Source organism: Eulemur rufifrons, chromosome 1 (genome assembly GCF_041146395.1).
Source record: "Eulemur rufifrons isolate Redbay chromosome 1, OSU_ERuf_1, whole genome shotgun sequence".
NCBI lineage: Eukaryota > Metazoa > Chordata > Mammalia > Primates > Lemuridae > Eulemur > Eulemur rufifrons.
The window spans coordinates 17,151,977-17,169,968 of NC_090983.1; the positions used below are offsets into that span (position 1 = coordinate 17,151,977).

At 41.4% G+C, this 17,992-nt stretch overlaps 1 protein-coding gene across 1 annotated transcript in view; it reads left to right on the forward strand.

Moving 5' to 3' along the window:
- The first annotated feature begins 364 nt into the window (after nt 1–364).
- NHEJ1 (non-homologous end joining factor 1) overlaps nt 365–17,992 on the forward strand; it is an 83,508-nt gene continuing 65,880 nt past the window's right edge. The window contains exons 1-5 of the mRNA XM_069466934.1: nt 365–579; nt 3,678–3,854; nt 4,362–4,574; nt 14,382–14,520; nt 15,489–15,547. Of these exons, the coding sequence (XP_069323035.1) occupies nt 3,678–3,854; nt 4,362–4,574; nt 14,382–14,520; nt 15,489–15,547 (588 nt within the window). The 5' untranslated portion in view covers nt 365–579. The remainder of the gene's footprint in view (nt 580–3,677; nt 3,855–4,361; nt 4,575–14,381; nt 14,521–15,488; nt 15,548–17,992) is intronic.

The following is a 17,992-nucleotide window of genomic DNA, read 5'->3' on the forward strand; positions in this document are numbered from 1 at the left end:
TCCAGCTTGAGCAGAACCAGGAGTTGTACAAAATACAAGATGAGCTGAGAGTTTTCAAGTTTCTCAGCGGTGACAGAGCATAAGTATGGGGGTGGGCAGAGGAGAGGTAAAGGATGAAGTCAGACTACGAAGTTTATGCCTGAGAAATGCTTCTCTCATAGACTCTAATGCCACTGAGGACATTAAAACAAAACAAAACTGGACAGGTAGGGGAGGGAAGAGAAGTCACTTGAGTTGACAAACAAAAACCTGGGCTCCCCTCTCTTACACCTTCTTCCGGTATTCTTTCTACTCCGCCAGCGTGACTCCGAGAAGCGGCACTACCCTCAATCTCTCTACTGGCGGACCGCCTGGCGTCTCTACTTCCCCCCGGGGTCTGTGGCCCTCAGCTCCGGGCGCTCCTTTAACCCGCTGTCTGGGCCCAGAAGCCCCGCCCCCGCCAGGCCTGGGCTCCGCCCCCGTGCCACAAGACCCCGCCTCCATGGTGGGGGGGGGCGGGAATCTGTCTCTAAGCCTTTCGATTTGCGCGGGCGGGCGTGCCCGCCGCGAGGAGGGAGGGAGCTCTCGCGGCAGCCGACGGTAGGTGGGATCAAGCTCGAGTCGGGGCCGGAGCCGGTCGGCGACCGGCTGCTGAAACCCCGCGGGTCTAGCCTGGCGCGGGCGCCTTCTCCCAGGAGGCACCTAGCGCGGCCGGGGATCTGGGGCAGGCCTCTGGGAGTGGGCGGGGCCGCAGGGGCCGCGCGTGCGCAGTCCGCCTCTGGAGTCACGGCGGATATTGTGGGGCTTCGGCGAGGCTGCTGCTTTGCCTGCTGCTTTGCCTGCTGCTTTGCCTGCTGCTTTGCCTGCTGCTTTGCCTGCTGCTTTGCCTGCTGCTTGATGCGTCAAAGCTGCATCTGGTTGGCTTTGTTACCCTTTGAAGGGTCCCGAGCCGCGCCTTAGTGCCGCCGGTGCAGCAGACGGATAGCGAAGCCTCTTCTAGCCAGGGCGGATGTTAGCTGGACGGCAGGCTGGGCTCCTGGGTGGGGCTGTGGTACTGGGACTGAGGGATCTCCCTTTCCCAGGGGGACAGGGTGTAGCCCAGCGGATGGTCTCTGGGGCCTTGCTGCCCTCTGCAGAGTGTCCGAGGAACTGTCCTAAGAGAGGGCTCACTGCTGAGGAGCGGAACTTGGTGCAGATAACCATTCTCAGGGGACTTTACCCCCGCTGTTGCCCCCTCCCAGAGCCTCTTCCTCGGCACTCAAGAGTACTAAACGGATGAATGGATTAACGTGAATTTTAAAGGCGGCCTTGAAGGAAGAAAGAAAAGGGGAAATTTAGAGGCCTCAGACACAGAACGGGAGGCTCAATGGTGGAAGCAGCCAGCCCCAGTCTCGTGCTGAATGTGTCAGACCTTTTTATAGGGCCAGTTGCTCCTGGCCACATTTTTAACTACCCTCCAACACTGCTCCCCCACCCCCCGGACAAAAATCCCGTCAATTTGAGGGTTCTGAGCTTCCGGGCTTTCTGAAGGAATGGACTAGAATAATAAACCCAGTTTTGATGACTCTTAAAGTGTACACTGGGGAGTGCCTATAACGAAGAAAAAGGGTTTGGCGACTTTAATTTGTGTTTATGACCTTTGGCAATGTGGAACTCTTATCCAGTGAAGACTAGCCTAATCATTCTAAGACCATTTCTGTTCCACGTGTAGGAACAGCACGTGGGAAATGTGAGGGAAATACCATCTTCCAAACACAAGGTTTTGAGGCTGCTGCAAATGAAAGGCATAAGATATATATGTAGTTATATTACACCTGTCTAGTTACTGTGCAGATTAAGTTAGGTCACAAGGCAATGCTTCAAAAACTAGGTTATGGTTAGCAGAATGATGGCTTACTGAGATGGAAACCATTGTGTTAATTAGACTTAACAAGGCATTTCATTATTTTCTTTATATTCTACATTCTGCACTCCCCCCCACACTTCTCTTCATTGTGTATTTGTAGATCGAAATAATGAAGGAGATTTGATCACCCTTCCCCACCCCAGGAAAAATAAACTCTGTCAAGCAGCCATATCTACTGAATATCTACTAGGTTAAGGCTACTACTTCAGCTATTGAGATAGAAAAGTTAGTTTCCAGGGGTTCTAGGCTGTGCAACAGGGCATGATACCATTGGTGGCAGTGCCCTAGGGTGGGATATGGGGGAATGAGTTAAGTGGAATTTAATTCAGTGTCTCTACCTCTGTGATATGCTGTGCCTTGTAATCATGACCTCCTAATCATCCAGGCCCTTGTTGAAATGGGATGTGGGTCTTTTCTGTTGCTCCTGGACACGGAGCTTCTTAGCTTTCTTGTGTGTTTCATTGATCCCTTTGAGAATTTGCTAATAGCTGTGGGTCTTTCCTCCCCACCCCATGCATACATGCATGTACACACAAAATTGTCATATAATTCCAGAGGATTCACATGCATTGACTCTGAATTAAGAACCTCTGTTTGGCCGGGCGCAGTGGCTCACGCCTGTAATCCTAGCACTCTGGGAGGCCGAGGTGGGCGGATCGTTTGAGCTCAGGAGTTCGAGACCAGCCTGAGCAAGAGCGAGACCCCATCTCTACTAAAAATAGGAAGAAATTATATGGACAGCTAAAAATATATATATAGAAAAAATTAGCCGGGCATGGTGGTGCATGCCTGTAGTCCCAACTACTCGGGAGGCTGAGACAGGAGGATCCCTTGAGCTCAGGAGTTTGAGGTTGCTGTGAGCTAGGCAGACGCCACGGCACTCACTCTAGCCTGGGCAACAAAGTGAGACTCTGTTTCAAAAAAAAAAAAAAAAAAAAAAGAACCTCTGTTTTTTTCAACACTTGAGAATAAAAAAAAGAAGAACCTCTGTTTTAGAGTTTTTTTTTTTAATCCTGAGAGCTTCCAAAGCTTTGTTTTTAGATAATGATCAAGTAAGTTGAATTTCCTGGCCGTGACACTTATGACTTATGATGTTTTATAACACAAGAACTATTCCTTTTTTTCTAGTTCTGGGAAAGGGTAGCATTGACTATTTACAATGTGAGACCAGGCGCGGTGGCTCACGCCTGTAATCCCAGCACTTTGGGAGGCTGAAGCAGGAGGACTGCTTGAGCTCAGGAGTTTGAGACCAGCCTGAGCAAAAGCAAAATCCCATCTCTACTAAAAATAGGAAAAAAGTAGCTGAGCGTGGTGGCACGCACCTGTAGTTCCAGCTACTCAGGAGGCTGAGGCAGGGGGATTGCTTGAGCCCAGAAGTTTGAGGTTGCTGTGAGCTAGGCTGATGCCACAGCACTCTAGACTGGGCAACAGAGTGAGACTCTGTCTCAAAAAAAAAAAAAAAAAAAAGTAGTAAAGATGCAACAAGTGAGGTTTAGGTTTCCACGTTGTAATATTATTAGAAAGCAGAAATACTAACAGCAATATGTGGAGGCTTAAACATTATGGGAGAAAGATTTTTCTACCCTCTAGGAACTTAATGTGGGGAAAAAAATTCCTTAAGATTCTAAATATTAATTGATTTTATGTACTGGGAGAACATAAATTCATGCCTTCTGTTTTATCAGGGAGGATTTTCAGGAGATTTTTAGTTGATGTAGAGCTATGTGAGTGGTGCCATCTCTAGGCCTACATGACCCTGGAGGCACTTTGCTAAATTAGAACTTTCTTGCAGATGGAGGAACTGGAGCAGGGCCTGTTGATGCAGCCGTGGGGATGGCTACAGCTTGCTGAGAACTCCCTCTTGGCCAAGGCTTTTATCACCAAGCAGGGATATGCCTTGCTGGTTTCAGATCTTCAACAGGTGTGGCATGAACAGGTGGACACTAGTGTGGTCAGCCAGCGAGCCAAGGTAAGTATAAAGAGAAGTGCTGCTGTGGGGTGGTGGGGGGGTGATACCATTCTTTCCTAGTGAAGGTCAGGGGACATTAACATCAGCCAGCTTGCTGGCCCATAGGTTGCCAAGCAAAGCTGAACTGGGTTGAGACAATTCCAGTTAACACCCTGCACCGTCCCTGTAGCCCTGGGATCTTTTCTTGTGTGTGGGCAGGCATGTGTTGACGAGAAATAGAGTGAGTTTCTGTACTGTATGGATGATAATACATAATGTGATCTATATTATCTGATATACATAGGCCTTCTGTAAATTGGTTTTGCCCAAGGCAGAATTGTGAAGTAGGTCAGTTAATTGTTGTGACTCTTTTTGTTTTCTTCTTTCCCATTCTGATGTTTATATCTTCCCTTCTCTTCCTTGCATGCCCATTGTCTTCATGTTAACCAGGGCTTTCCTTTGCTATTACTTATGAAGGATTCAGTTTCCTTTTATCACCCTTAGTCTGTACAGCTGTTGTCTCTCTAGGAGCTGAACAAGAGGCTGACTGCTCCCCCTGCGGCTTTTCTCTGTCATTTGGATAACCTGCTTCGCCCATTGTTGAAGGACACTGCTCACCCTAGTGAAGCTACCTTCTCCTGTGAATGTGGGGCAGAGGCACTGATTTTACGGGTGCGGAGTGAGCTGTCTGGTCTCCCCTTCTATTGGAATTTCCACTGCATCCTAGCTAGTCCATCCCTGGTAAGTGCAATTAGAATACGGGGTGGGGGGAGAGAGGCCAGATACTTTGAGAGGAAGCTTTAGGTGCTCTTATTTTTTTGTACATCCTATTTGAAATTCTTCTCCAATCAGAAAACTTTCCTTAACTAGACAGAGGGCAAAAAGGATTCTTGTCTGATATATCTTTTCCTTGTAAAAGGAGCAGAGTTTGAGTCTACACTCTTTATGAGAGTCTTTATTCATTTACTTATCAAAAATTTTTAAGCATCTACTATGGGCTAATTGTGGGTATTCAGACTTGAAACAATATAGCCTCTTCCTGGAGTTCATAAATTAGTGAGAAGACAGACAGGAAATTATGATAAAGTCTGGTAAATTCTATGATTGAGTTAGGCCCAGGATGGTTGAGGATTAGAGAAAACTTCTTTGAAGAGACAGTTTCTGAACTGAGTTTTGAAGAGGAGTAGGAACTAGTTGGGAGAAAATAAAGAGAAAAGTCATTCTAGGCAAGAGATGCAGAGATGTGTAAGTATAGGGCAAGTTCAGGAACTTCATGACTGAAGTATAGACAGGAAGGTATGAGAAATGAGGTAGACAGTGGACAGATCTTGAAGGAGTCTAATGAGGTTGGATTTTATCCCAAAGGCAACAGGGATTCATTGAAAAACCTCACAAAGGGATTTAACATGATCCAATTTGTGATTCATCAGGATCACTCTGGTAACAGGGTAGACTATGTACCGGTGTTAGGTTCCTTTCTAAACGTTATCTCATTTAATCCTCATAACTGTCCTGCAAGATGAGTATTATTATCCCTGGTTTTCAGAGTAGGAAACTGGGATTGAAAGTAACTTGTCCAAAGTCATCAGCTTATAAATGAATGAACCAGAACAGGGGTAGGGAGCGTTTTCATGTTGGAAGGCTGCATTAATGTAGCTGTAATCAAATAAGGCTGCATTCCAGAAATTCCAATTAGATATACTTAAAAATTTACATTATTTTGTAAAAATTCTAACTACTATGTACTTAATAATTTCAAAAAATGAAAACTGTTAATTTTAAAGTTAACTAACCATTTAATGACTTTGTTGTATTTGTTTTTTGTTGGCAAGCATTTGAATATTTGGTTGCAGCATGGAGGTCCCCAGTTTTTTTTTTTAAATCTTTTTTTACATATATTTAAATATTTTTAACCACTCCCCCTTCCCCCCCCATGAGAGGAGGCGAGTGGGGCGCTGGGTGACGGGGAGGACGAGGTCTCCAGTTTCACTTGATCCTCTAGAGGAGTATCAGTCATTTGTGACCTTAAGGGCATCTTGATTTGGGTTAGGTAGGAGAATGTAGATTCACAACAATAAGTGATTGAAAAGCAAGAAAGCATTTTTGGGGGCATGTTGCCAAAGGTGTGGGTATTCTACTACATTTTTCCATATTTCAATTAGATCTTTTTAAGCATAAAATAATGACTTTAAAATGTCATCTACTGAGAGCTAAGTCAATACCATCTATAGTTAGGTGCCTTGTTATCAACTAGCTGAAGCTGAAATGCTAATTTGAGTGTGATGTCATGATTCTCCAAGTCAGTGAACCTTTCATCATATTCTCCAATTAATAGGTCTGCAAAAGCTGTGTATTATTCAAATGATTCACATATATCATCCTGCTCATCAATAACCTTTGCTAACTGGGGAAAATGCTCATCGGAAATTTCCTTTTGAAGAAGAAATATTTTGAAAAAAGATAACTTTTTTTAAAATGCTTGGATTTTTTGCCATATATATATAGGCTTAGTTTTACCTTGCAAAGAAATATTCAAGTTGCTTTGATTTGACATGGTATCACACAGAAATACTACACTCCTTTAGAAACTTTTAATAATTTACATTGCTGACTCTGTTCCTCATAAAATTTAACTATCTGTTCTCCCAGAGATAAAATTTTGGCCAACACCTGTCCCTGAAATAGCCAATGCACTTTAGAATGATATGGCAAATGCATGCTGACTACATTGTTATTCAACTTTAGCATGTTACAAAGCTGATGATGCTGTGTTGCATTTTCATGAATATAGTCAACAATACTTATAACTTGTTGCAAAGTGTCACTTAAAATAGTAGCTTTAGCACAGAGATTTTGCTGATGCAAGATACAATGAAAAAAAATGATAGCATCTGGATCTGTTAGTACTTTTCTTATCTGTGCAATAAACTCTTCATGTTTTCCTGTCGTGGAAGGTGCACCATCTGTACATTCACTCACTAAATTTACCAAATTCAGTCCAACTTCATAACATTTCTCTTGAAAGTTGTTGAAGATATTTATTCCCCATGTTCTGTTTGCAAGAGTGCCCAAAGCGAGTAACTCTTTGTAGCAAAGAAAATGTAGTTGTAACCCGAATGAAGTATAAAACCTGCGCCAAGTCAGTAGTATCAGTTAATTCATCCAAAGTGATTGAATAATAAATATTTTCCTTTTGAAGTATTGCATGAGTTGTTCTGTTAAGCTGAAGGCTAATTCATGCTGCCAATCAGTTATAGTTCTCCTTGAAAGAGGCAGTTGTTTGTACTCTGAAATGTTATCAGGGTCTAAGCATCCTACAATTTTGACAATGCATTCTTTCACAATTTCTATATCACTAAATGGCTTCCCTTTGTTTTCCCTGAGTGTATAAGCTACTTTATAAGTTACTTTGGTGACATTATTTCCAGGTCTTAATGCCGCTTTAAAGAATTGTCTTAGCTTTTGCTTTTTATCTTTTAATTTCTGCAGTACAAGCTTTCGTCCCTCTCCCTCTAATTTAAAATATTTGTGGTCCTTATGAGTGTTATTAATATAATGCTGATGAGCATTGAATTTCTTTAATGCTTTAATTTCTTTAATGTTGATATTGCAGTATCGCAAAGCAAGCAAATTATCTTAACTTTAACAGAAACAAGATAATAATTGCAGTTCTCAATCCTCATTAAAAAAATCTGTTTTCTTCCTTCAGTTTTCTCTTGGTCTTCTTTGACATGATGGGCTGTTAAGCAGACAGAATTAAAAAATACTGTCAAGCTGTGAAACTATTCACAAATTGCACTTCAAACAGAAACACAGTGCACTGTTGTCCAAAGCTAACAGACTGGCATACTCGACCCCCATAAACTCTTGCCAACCAGCTTCGTGTGGTAGTGGCGCCAGTTAGTCAGGGGAAGTTAGAACTAAATCATGTGCATAGCAGTTGTTAATTTAGCCCTTATGGCTTACTGATGTGATGTTCTAATTATGCTGGTCAATCAGGGAGGATTATTTCGTTGAAACTTGTTTTACTCTTTGGTATTTTAAATACCTTCATTTTATTTTATTTTTAAAATTTCTTTTCTCCTTTTGTCACTTTTCTAAAGACTATTGGGTATAAATACATTCATCTGAAAAATAAAAATATAAAAGACAAACAAAAATAAAAAGATTTGTTGTATAAAATTTGGATTCAGTCGAAAGGCCTCATGTAAGGACTTAGAAAGCCACATGTGTCCTTAAGGCTGCAGGTTCCCCACCCCTGACCTAGAATTTGAACCCTAGATTGGTCTGGCCTGAAAGCCCATTTTCAGGGACTAGAAAGATTATATCCTGTACTCACTCATAGCTTTATGTGATCCGGGAGATTTTATTAGAAATTTAGAGTGGACTAAAAACTAGTTTGCTGGAATAACAAACAGGGCTTCAGTGAGTAGTACTTAGAGGACAGGGTCTTCTGTGGGAGGCCTGAGGGTATAGATTTATCATCAGAGCGATCTGAAGACAAATGGGAATCATTTCCTATCTCCCTTCTGTATTTTACTGATTGATTGATTGATTGAGACAGAGTCTTGCTCTGTTGCCTGGGCTGGAGTACCGTGGCATCATCATAGTTCACTGCAGCCTCAAACTCCTGGGCTGGGCTCAAGTGATCCTCTTGCCACAGCCTGCCTCCCAGTTGGGACTACAGGCCCATGCCACCATACCTGGCTGCTTTTTCTATTTTTTGTAGAGATGGGATCTCACTATCTTGCTCAGGCTGGTCTCAAACTCCTGGCCTCAAGTAATCCTCCCATCTCAGCTTCCCAAAGTGCTGGGCTATCTCCCCTCTTTAGTCTCCCTTAGGTGATGTGACACTTTGGCATTGATAGATGACTGGATGGGAAGACTTTTTGAGAAATTGTTTACTGATATTTACTTTTGATCTGGAAGCCGGTAAAGCCAGTCTTGAATGCTGGGAGAACTATTTCTCATTCATCTCTGAATTTCTAAGGCCTATCAACAGTGCTTAGCATATAGTAGTCGCTCACATTTGTTGATTTTAATTGAATTTCTTGTGAAATTTTCCATCTGCTTTAGAGAATTTACCTGTTTCCTTTAGAACCCCTGTAACTTTCTAAGTGACACCAGAGGGCAGTGTTCCCTCAATAATGCTTGTTCTGGGACCAATACATTTGGGCAACCCTTGGGAATCCCAAACTATAGCTAGTCTCGGTTTGTGTTATGTGGACCCAGAAATTCAGAATGTGTAGGATGGTTGCAGAGGCAGTTCTCCTTGCTGATGAGCTCCAATAATTTTTTCTTTCAAAAGAATACAGTAAGGAACACTTGTATAGTGATATTACAATTGGAAAAGGAAAGAGATAACAGTGTTTAGAGAGGGATGAGTCTTGGTTGGCCGTGGGGAGAAGTTAGCTTTTAACAGTTGATTAACAGTTGTGCTTTAAGTTAAAATACTTACCATTAAAAGAAGAAGAATGCACACCAGGGAAACCCCTGAACTTGAGGGAGCTTTACAGGGAAAAAGCTAGAGGTGGTGGACATTGGCAAGGATGTAGGTGGATACTATTTCAGGCTCATGTGTGTGTCTGTGAGGTCACACAGTCGTAATTTTTATTTGTTACTCATTCTTGTTTTTAATTCTTTTGAATGGATAATTCATGCAAAAGGCAAACATTTCAAACAGCATTTAAATATATACAGTGAAAAAATGTCTCCTTTCTCCTCTTTTCTCCAGTCCCTTGTTTTCCTTCTCTGAAACAACTACTGATATCAGCATCTTGTGGATTCTTAAAGAAAGCTATATATGTCTATGTATATATGTGTGTATATGTAAACTGTATGTGTATCCTCGTACAAATACATATCTGTGTATATATATATATTTTTTCACAAATGGTATCATGTTGTACATACTTTTCAGTACCTTGCTTTTTCACTTAATTATAGAATATAGAGATAATTTATATCAATACATTTAAAAGACCTGCCTTTATGTATATATACATACATATATATACATTTTTTATTTTTATCTTTTTTTTTAGAGACAGTGTCTCACTCTGTTACGCAGGCTGGAATGCAGTGGTATGATCATAGCTTACTGCAGCCTTGAATTCCTGGGCTCAAACGAGCATCTCACCTCAGTCTGTCGAGTAGCTGGGACTATAGGCATGCGTTACAACACCTGGCTAATTTTTAAATGTTTCGTAGAGATGGGATCTTGCTATATTGCCCAGGTTGGTCTTGAACTCGTGGGCTCAAGTGATCCTCCTACCTTGGCCTCCCAAAGTTCTGGGATTACAGGTGTGAGCCACCACGCCCAGCCCTACCTTGATATTTTTAATGGCAACATAGCATTTTATCTAATGAATGTATTAACATATATTTGATCTGCGATTAGTAGATACCTAAGTGTTTTGTTGTTATTCACAGTAAATATTCTTATATTTACTTTTTCTGCGTGTAAATGTGCAAGTAAGTAAATTCCTATAAGTGGAATAGCTGGGTCAAGGAATATTTGTGTCTTTTAGTCTTGTTAACATAATGCCAAATTGTCCTCCAGAGACATTGTGCAGCTTAGCTCCTATTAGCTGTACAGGAGAGTAGGAGAGTACCTGTTTCCCCACACCCTCTACAACATAATGTATTCATGTTAATAAGTTAATGGTTTATAAGTCTCTGCAGAATGTTATGGAGTATATAGTGCTTCAGGTCTGTGATTTCTAAAACTGAGCCCATCTCCACTTATGGCAAACTTCATCTCTTCCTCCTTCTAGTTATCTATTCTTTCTAGTATGTAATAGTATCTGATATAATTTTTTTTATTAGATAGAGTCTCACTCTGTTGCCCAGGCTAGAGTGCCGTAGCATCAGCCTAGCTCACAGCAACCTCAAACGCCTAGGTTCAGGTAATCTTCCTGCCTCAGCCTCCCTAGTAGCTGGGACTACAGGTGTGCACCACCACACCTGGCTAGTTTTTTCTATTTTTAGTGGAGACGGTGTTTTGCTCTTGCTCAGGCTGGTTTCAAACTCCTGGCCTCAAGTGATCCTCTTGCCTTGGCCTCCCAGAGTGCTAGGATTACAGGTGTGAGCCACTGATCCCAGCCTAATATAATTCTTAATATTCCATATTTTGACTTTTAGATTTGTCACCTCTTTGATTATTTTATGATTCCTAGGAGTCACATCCAGAGGTTTCTTAGTGGTTGGAAAAACACAGGCTTTGAAACCAGCAGATTTGAATTTGTAACTCAGGTCCACCACTTTCAGACTACTTATATTAACTTGGATAAGTACTGAATTTTTATGATTCATTTTTTTTCATCTGTAAAATGGAGAAACTGTGAGGTTGTGCGGATTAAATAAGAGAACATATGTAATATTCTCTTCAGAATTATAGTGGGTCTGTGACAGCAAATATTCCAACTCCATAATTTTTTTAAAAAGACAAAGATTGATTGTCCTTAAGATTTGTCAAAAAAAATAAATAAATAAAAAAGACAAAGACCATGAAAATAGTTGAGATTCAGTCATTTTCGTATCTAGGTGCTGTTAAGAGTCAGGATTAGCATCCAGGTCTCTTAATTCCCAGTCTATTACCCTTTTCACTGTATCACCCATCATGATTCATGTAGAGATTGAGAGCTGTCATTCTGTTCTCCTGCCTATGACTTGTGAACATTCCTATGGGAAATCTGAAGACCTTGGGAGAAAATTATAAATAGCTTTTCCTCCGAGAAGGATTGGCAACTCCTGCTTCTATATCCGCCACACGTCCTGACTTCCTTTATTGTGTGAGCTCTTTGAGGGCAGTAGGTGCCTAGTAGGTGCCTAGTAGGTACCTAATTGTTGAATTGACTTGATGAACTGTATTTCTTCATAAATTGCTGTCTTTAAGTGAAGGGAAGTTTCCCTTACCTCCTAAAGCACTTCAAGATTTTTCCTATAGTATCTATGGATTTTCTTTGTTCTACTTACATATTTTAACCAGTATTTCTTATGACCATTCACATATATTTTTAAGATTTCTACTCAGCATCAATTCAAGTCTGATAACAGAACAATGCTATCTGATCTAAGGGAAATCGTTTTAGTGTTCATGTAACTTTGAGATGAATTATACCTCAATAATTCAGAGTGATATAACCTAATCCTATGAAGTTATTTTAGCATTTAAAATATTTACTGATAAAAAATCTATTTATTTATTTATTTACTATGTAGACATTGGGGTCTGATAATTTCTGTTGCCTAGTACGGCATTATCATATTTAATTAGATATAGCATTAATTAAAAACTGGTCCTCATCATGTTTCATGTTGTATTTATTATCACTCAAAGAAATTGCTATTAAGATGCTCCTCTCCCTCCCCCTTCCCCCCTTCCCCCAGAGAAGCTGGTTATTAACTTTAGGAGTTTGTTATTTGAATGCTGCCATCAAATGGATAGTGTTGCTCCTTGGTTAGCAATGACATTTATTTTCAGTTCAACCCACCAGTCATTCATTGGCTGTCATATAGTATTTGCCTAATTTTCTTCCTGAGCTTCCTTGAATAGGACCAAACTTAAAACAAGTCCTAGGAAAGAAGATTGGGTCTAGAGCAAATAAATTTTTCCAAAGCTGAACTTATGCCACATTCTGAACAGTATTTCCTGGAGGCTTAAGTTTTCACTGAGGACCGGAGCTGGGAGATGGTGCCAGGTTGAAATGTGCTGTGTGATGGAAAGAAGTGTCTGGTGTCTATAGCTGGGCTTAATTTTTGGCCTTCCACTCTGTATCAGGATCCCTGCATTTCTTGGGTCTTGGTGCTGATACAAAAGCTGTTGCTACTAACCTCCCCTTTCCCCCACCTCCCCACATTCAGTCTTTTCTAATCTATCCTTAAAGAAATGTGGAAAAAAACCTTTTCCTCTTAATTTGAGCCACAACACAATTAGAATTTTTAGTAGTAACTTTTACCTAGAAAATTAGTGGAAAATGAAAACACAAAAGTCTGAAGAGTCCAAATGCCTGATCCTGATCCAGATGAGTCTGGCGTGTACATCTTATGGGGACATTCTAGTTCGTTTTCCTTACTTCAAGCCTGTGTGGGGTATCTTGCCTAAAGTACTCCTTTTTAGATCTAGGGCAGGGGTTGGCATACTCTGGCAATGAGCCAAATCTGGCTTGCTGCCTGTTTTTGTAAAGTTATATTGGAACATAGCCACCTCATTTGTTTACATATTGTCTGTGGCTGCTTTTGTGCTACAATAGCAAAGTTGAGTAGTTGCAACAGAGACTGTATGGACCACAAAGCCAAAAATATTGACTCTCTGGCCCTTTATGGAAAAAATTGCTGACCTCTGATTTAGGGCATTTCTTCTTTTTAGTGCTTCCTTTAGTTCATCTCCTTGGGGGAAGGGAAATGGACTCTAATAACATCCCCTACCCACAAATAGGTTATTGTTAGTACTTTTAGGGGTTTTTTTTGGACCAGCTAATGGACACCTTGTGTAGGTGAATTAAATGGTTATTCTATATAGCTCTATGTGAACATAGGAGAGCCTCACTCTAGTTGTACTGCAGTATGGCTGTGCTCTCGCATTCTTCTTGCCTCTTGTTAAAAGCAAGGTGTCTGTAGAGGGGGTTGTTTTATACCTTTCTGGGCTAGTCTCTTGATGGCTGGCTTGCTTCTATTACAACAATAACCTTAGACTCTGCCGCATTTGTAGGAACAAATTCTCTGAGCTCGTTCTGGGCTATCTATCATTAGCCTTGAAATGGCTCTTAATTAGTGTCTAAATCTAATTTGACCTTCAAAGCTCTCTACTTTTTATTGATTTTTGTCTTCTGTTATACCCAGCTAGCATACTTTGTTTTTGCCACATCTACTTTCTTGAGAGTTACTTGGATTTTCTGCTTTTATTTCTTAGCCTCTGTTGAGAGTTGAGTCAACACTTTCCTCTTGTCAACTGTATAACCTCCTTCTTTTTAAATTAAAACTCTACATTATCTCTCCATAGGTGCTCTCCTTTATTCTTCGTATGCTTTATCTGAGCCACAAAGAAAACCCATGAACCGCTTTAATATACTTATTTTATTTTATTTTATTTTTTTGAGGCAGTGTCTCACTCTGTCACCCTGGGTAGAGTGCAGTGGTGTCACCGTAGCCCACTGCAACCTCAGACTCCTGGGCTCAAGTGTTCCTCCTGCCTTAGCCTCCTGAGTAGCTGGGACTGCAGGTGTGCACCACCACACCTGGCTAATTTTTTTTATTTCTGGTAGAGACAGAGTCTTGCTCTTATTTAGGCTGGTTTCGAACTCCTGACCTCAAATGATCTTCCTGCCTGGGCCTCCCAGAGTGCTAGGATTACAGGCCTGAGGCCCCATGCCCAGCCTCCTTATTTATTACATTTGCATTTATGTTCATGTAAATGGGTTGCTTGCCTATGAAACTGTAAGTTTCTGTGAAAACACTTATTTTTCAATATTCTTTCTAGTACCTAATATAATATTAGGGACTACTTTGTAAGAATCTATTGGCTAATTGATATCTCTTCCATCAAAGGTCTCCCAACATTTGATTCGTCCCCTGATGGGCATGAGTCTGGCATTGCAGTGCCAAGTGAGGGAGCTAGCGACATTGCTTCGTATGAAAGATCTAGAGATCCAGGACTACCAGGAGAGTGGGGCTACACTGAGCCGAGGTGAGAAGACATTCTTGGAGGAGTTGGGTGGGAAGTGGTAGAGATAGTCAAAGGGTGGAGGAAAGGAGGAGACTCATTTGCATTAGAGAGGTGCTTCCCCAGGGCGGGTGCTGGATACTGACCAGGAACTGGAGACCCACCAGGAACTGGAGACTTAATACTAGGCAGCACTTTTCTGTGCCGTGAGTATCTGGCTAGGGCCCAAGTGACCAAAACAGACATAACTGAGTCCAGATATGCCCTAGGCAATGGCAAGGAAAGACTTTTGTAAAGGGGCCAACAGCTGTACAAAATTGTATTAGAGCAACATGAACTTGGGAGTTTAGGAAGTTGCATGGCTCCAATTTCAGAATAAAAATTCACTTTGTCCTTTGTCTTTATGGCAAGAAAAATTCCCAGAGTAGATGCTGCCAATGAACCTGCCACTTGTTGCTGATTGCCCTCTCCTCCCCGTTTGCCCACATATTCTCAACCTGTCTCCACTGGACTAGGTGTCTGGGTGTTGCATTTTTTTCCTTCTTTCCCAAGAAGTCCTGGGCTGTGTTCCCTTTCCATCTCATAGGTAAGAAGCTCATCCAGCTGGGCACGGTGGCTCACTCCTGTAATCCTAGCACTCTGGGAGGCCGAGGCGGGAGGATAGCTCGAGGTCAGGAGTTCGAGACCAGCCTGAGCAAGAGCGAGACCCTGTCTCTACTAAAAATAGAAAGAAATTAGCTGGACAACTAAAAATATATAGAAAAAATTAGGCAGGCATGGTGTCACATGCCTGTAGTCCCAGCTACTTGGGAGGCTGAGGCTGAAAGATTGCTTAAGTCCGGGAGTTTGAGGTTACTGTGAGCTAGGCTGACGCCATGGCACTCTAGCCCAGGCAACAGAGCAAGACTCTGTCTCTAAAAAAAAATAAAATAAAATAAAAAGAAGCTCATCCTAAGACGCTTATTTCTTTTCTGTATTCCTTCTCATTACAGATCGACTGAAGACGGAGCCATTTGAAGAAAATTCCTTCTTGGAACAATTTATGGTAGAGGTAGGGTATTTGTTACTTCCTTGTACAACTTTGCTTTGCCTTGTCTTTCCAGGTGCCTGAGTGGCAACTTGTACTTTGGGTGTTAGGTGGCTTGTGTGGTTGGAAAGCCTTTTGTCTGAAACAGTTGCCTACACAAAGTCTGACAAAGTTTGAGATGTACATAGGAAGAATGGGGGGAGAAGGGGGAAGGAATGTAAGAGGTGAGAGTGGGCTGATTAATGCTTAAAAAACATCTCTGTTAAAGTACCTAGGGATTTCATTTAGAATTCTCTAACCTTGGAAAGCTTGGTTGACCAGTTGTTAAATTTTTGCTTGTTGAAATCTGGTCACAAGGTCTGGACTGCAGAGCAAAAGGGTAGTCCTTACTACTTGTCCGGGCCCTTTCAGCATCCAACAGTAGAGAAAGGTAAAAAGCTCAGGCTACCATTTGGGGACTGTCTTGTGGGCACAGTAGGCTGTGGAAAATCACAGTGTTTATACAAGGGGACTGGCAGAGGAATGAATGGGGAGTAGATAATTGTGGCCTGTCAGAAGCTCCTGCCTAGGTTTCCCTTCTAAGGATTGAGCTTGGCCAAAAGAAACATCTATTAAATGCCAAAACAGGGAGTATTAATAATAGTGACCTTTGATAATACCAGTCAATATTGATCTTCTCCTTCCCTAACTCTTTTGGGACTTGTTCATTGTATTGTTAGTACCTTAGTATTATTGCCCCATTTTTCTATTAATAATTATATATGTTACCCAAGTTGGGACTTTATAAGTAAATAATGCTATGATAATATATATAGATAGATTATTCATATTTATGTCTTGTCTTCTAGGCTAATTTGTAAGCTCCTTGTGGACAGAGTTTGTGTCTCATACTTCTTCTGAACCCTAAATTAACACTTTTCATAGGGCTAGACATAAAGCAGGTGTTCTTGGTTTGGAGCCTTCTGTTCTGCTCTGTACACTGAGCTGGAATGCTTGGGCTCTGAACAATAAGAGCAGAAAGTGTGAGGTGGGTGCTCAGCCGTGTACTGAAGCAATTGTGTTAATAACTCTGGAGAAGGAAGACATAGATTGCTGTCTTGAATCAGAATAGGTGTCAAGTCTTTGTGGGGAAGACCATTAAACCTAAACTTGTGACAGAGAAAGGTTTCCTAGGTCATTTTTCTTTCAGACAGCTTCCCCTCTCTATAAGTTTGGGTATTAAGAGAGGTTACCATAGACTGGGGATGAGTACTAGTTCCATGCCTCATGCCCTTAGTTAAACCATGCATGGCTTATTCTTAGCTGAGCAGAGAGGTCTCTTCCTGATTGAGTGTCTACATATTTATCCAGCTTGATTTCTTGACGTGTTTTCTGTGTACTTTATGCTTCACCCATATGGAGTGACTTTTAATTCCCCAAGTGCTGTTTTCTCTTGCTTTTACATACACATTCTTCTCTTTACCTAGACTGCTCAATGCCTTGGCCTTATCTACCTTGTAAACTTGTATTAATCTTTTAAATGTCAGCTTCAGCTTCTTTGGGAGACCTTTCTGGACTCTCCTGGTAAAGATAATCCTTCTTCGCTGCTACTATAGTACCTTGGTTTATATCTCTATTATACCACTTTTAACATTGTAATATTACTGTTTGTCTACAAGACTATGGCTTTCTCCTCCACTGATCTGCAGACTCTTTGAGGCAAGGCCCATGCTGAATGCATCTCTATATCCCCAGCACCGAGCAAGGTTCCTAGAAGTAAGTAGTAGGTTCTCAATAATTTTGTGGATGAATATTTTGATAAATATATGCTAGGGGGATTTTATGCAAATCATAGCAGGGTGGCCTGTGGATACAGTGTTGCTTGTTAGACGTTTTTTGGGGTCTTCAGTTATTCTCATGGTTTATTTTGCAGCTTTGGATAAATCACTTCTCTCAGAGCTACTATTTTCTCATTTGTAAAATTGGTGGCTCATCTCTTTCATACTGTTGGGGTGGGAGGGAGCCCTGCAGAATTGAATGAGAAAGCATATATTAGTAGAATCCAGGTGCTAGCACAGGAAGAGTTTTTTGGAGCCAACTACTTCAAGAGTACTGGTCCTTTAGGTTCTGGTTGGGGCAACCTCATAGACTTGTAGAATTTTATTATGTCTGGAAAGGAGCTGAGAGATAGATAGTTGTAGCTTTCCATTTTATAGATGAAGAAATTGAGCCTCAAACAGGTTAAGTGAATTGTGTAAGGTCATGTAGCTGTAGGTGTACGTTTAGGACTTCCCACATTTCTTGACTCACAGTCTAGGATCATACCTGTTTTGTTGCACTGCTTTAATTGGTTGTATACAACAGTTAGGGGAGACATAAGGGCTAGTGTAACATGAAATTCTTGTGACCTCTATGGTCACTGCATTGTCCTCAGTATGTCCTGCATAGCTGCTAGAACTGAAAGGTTTCCTATGGGGGTGTAGAACTTCT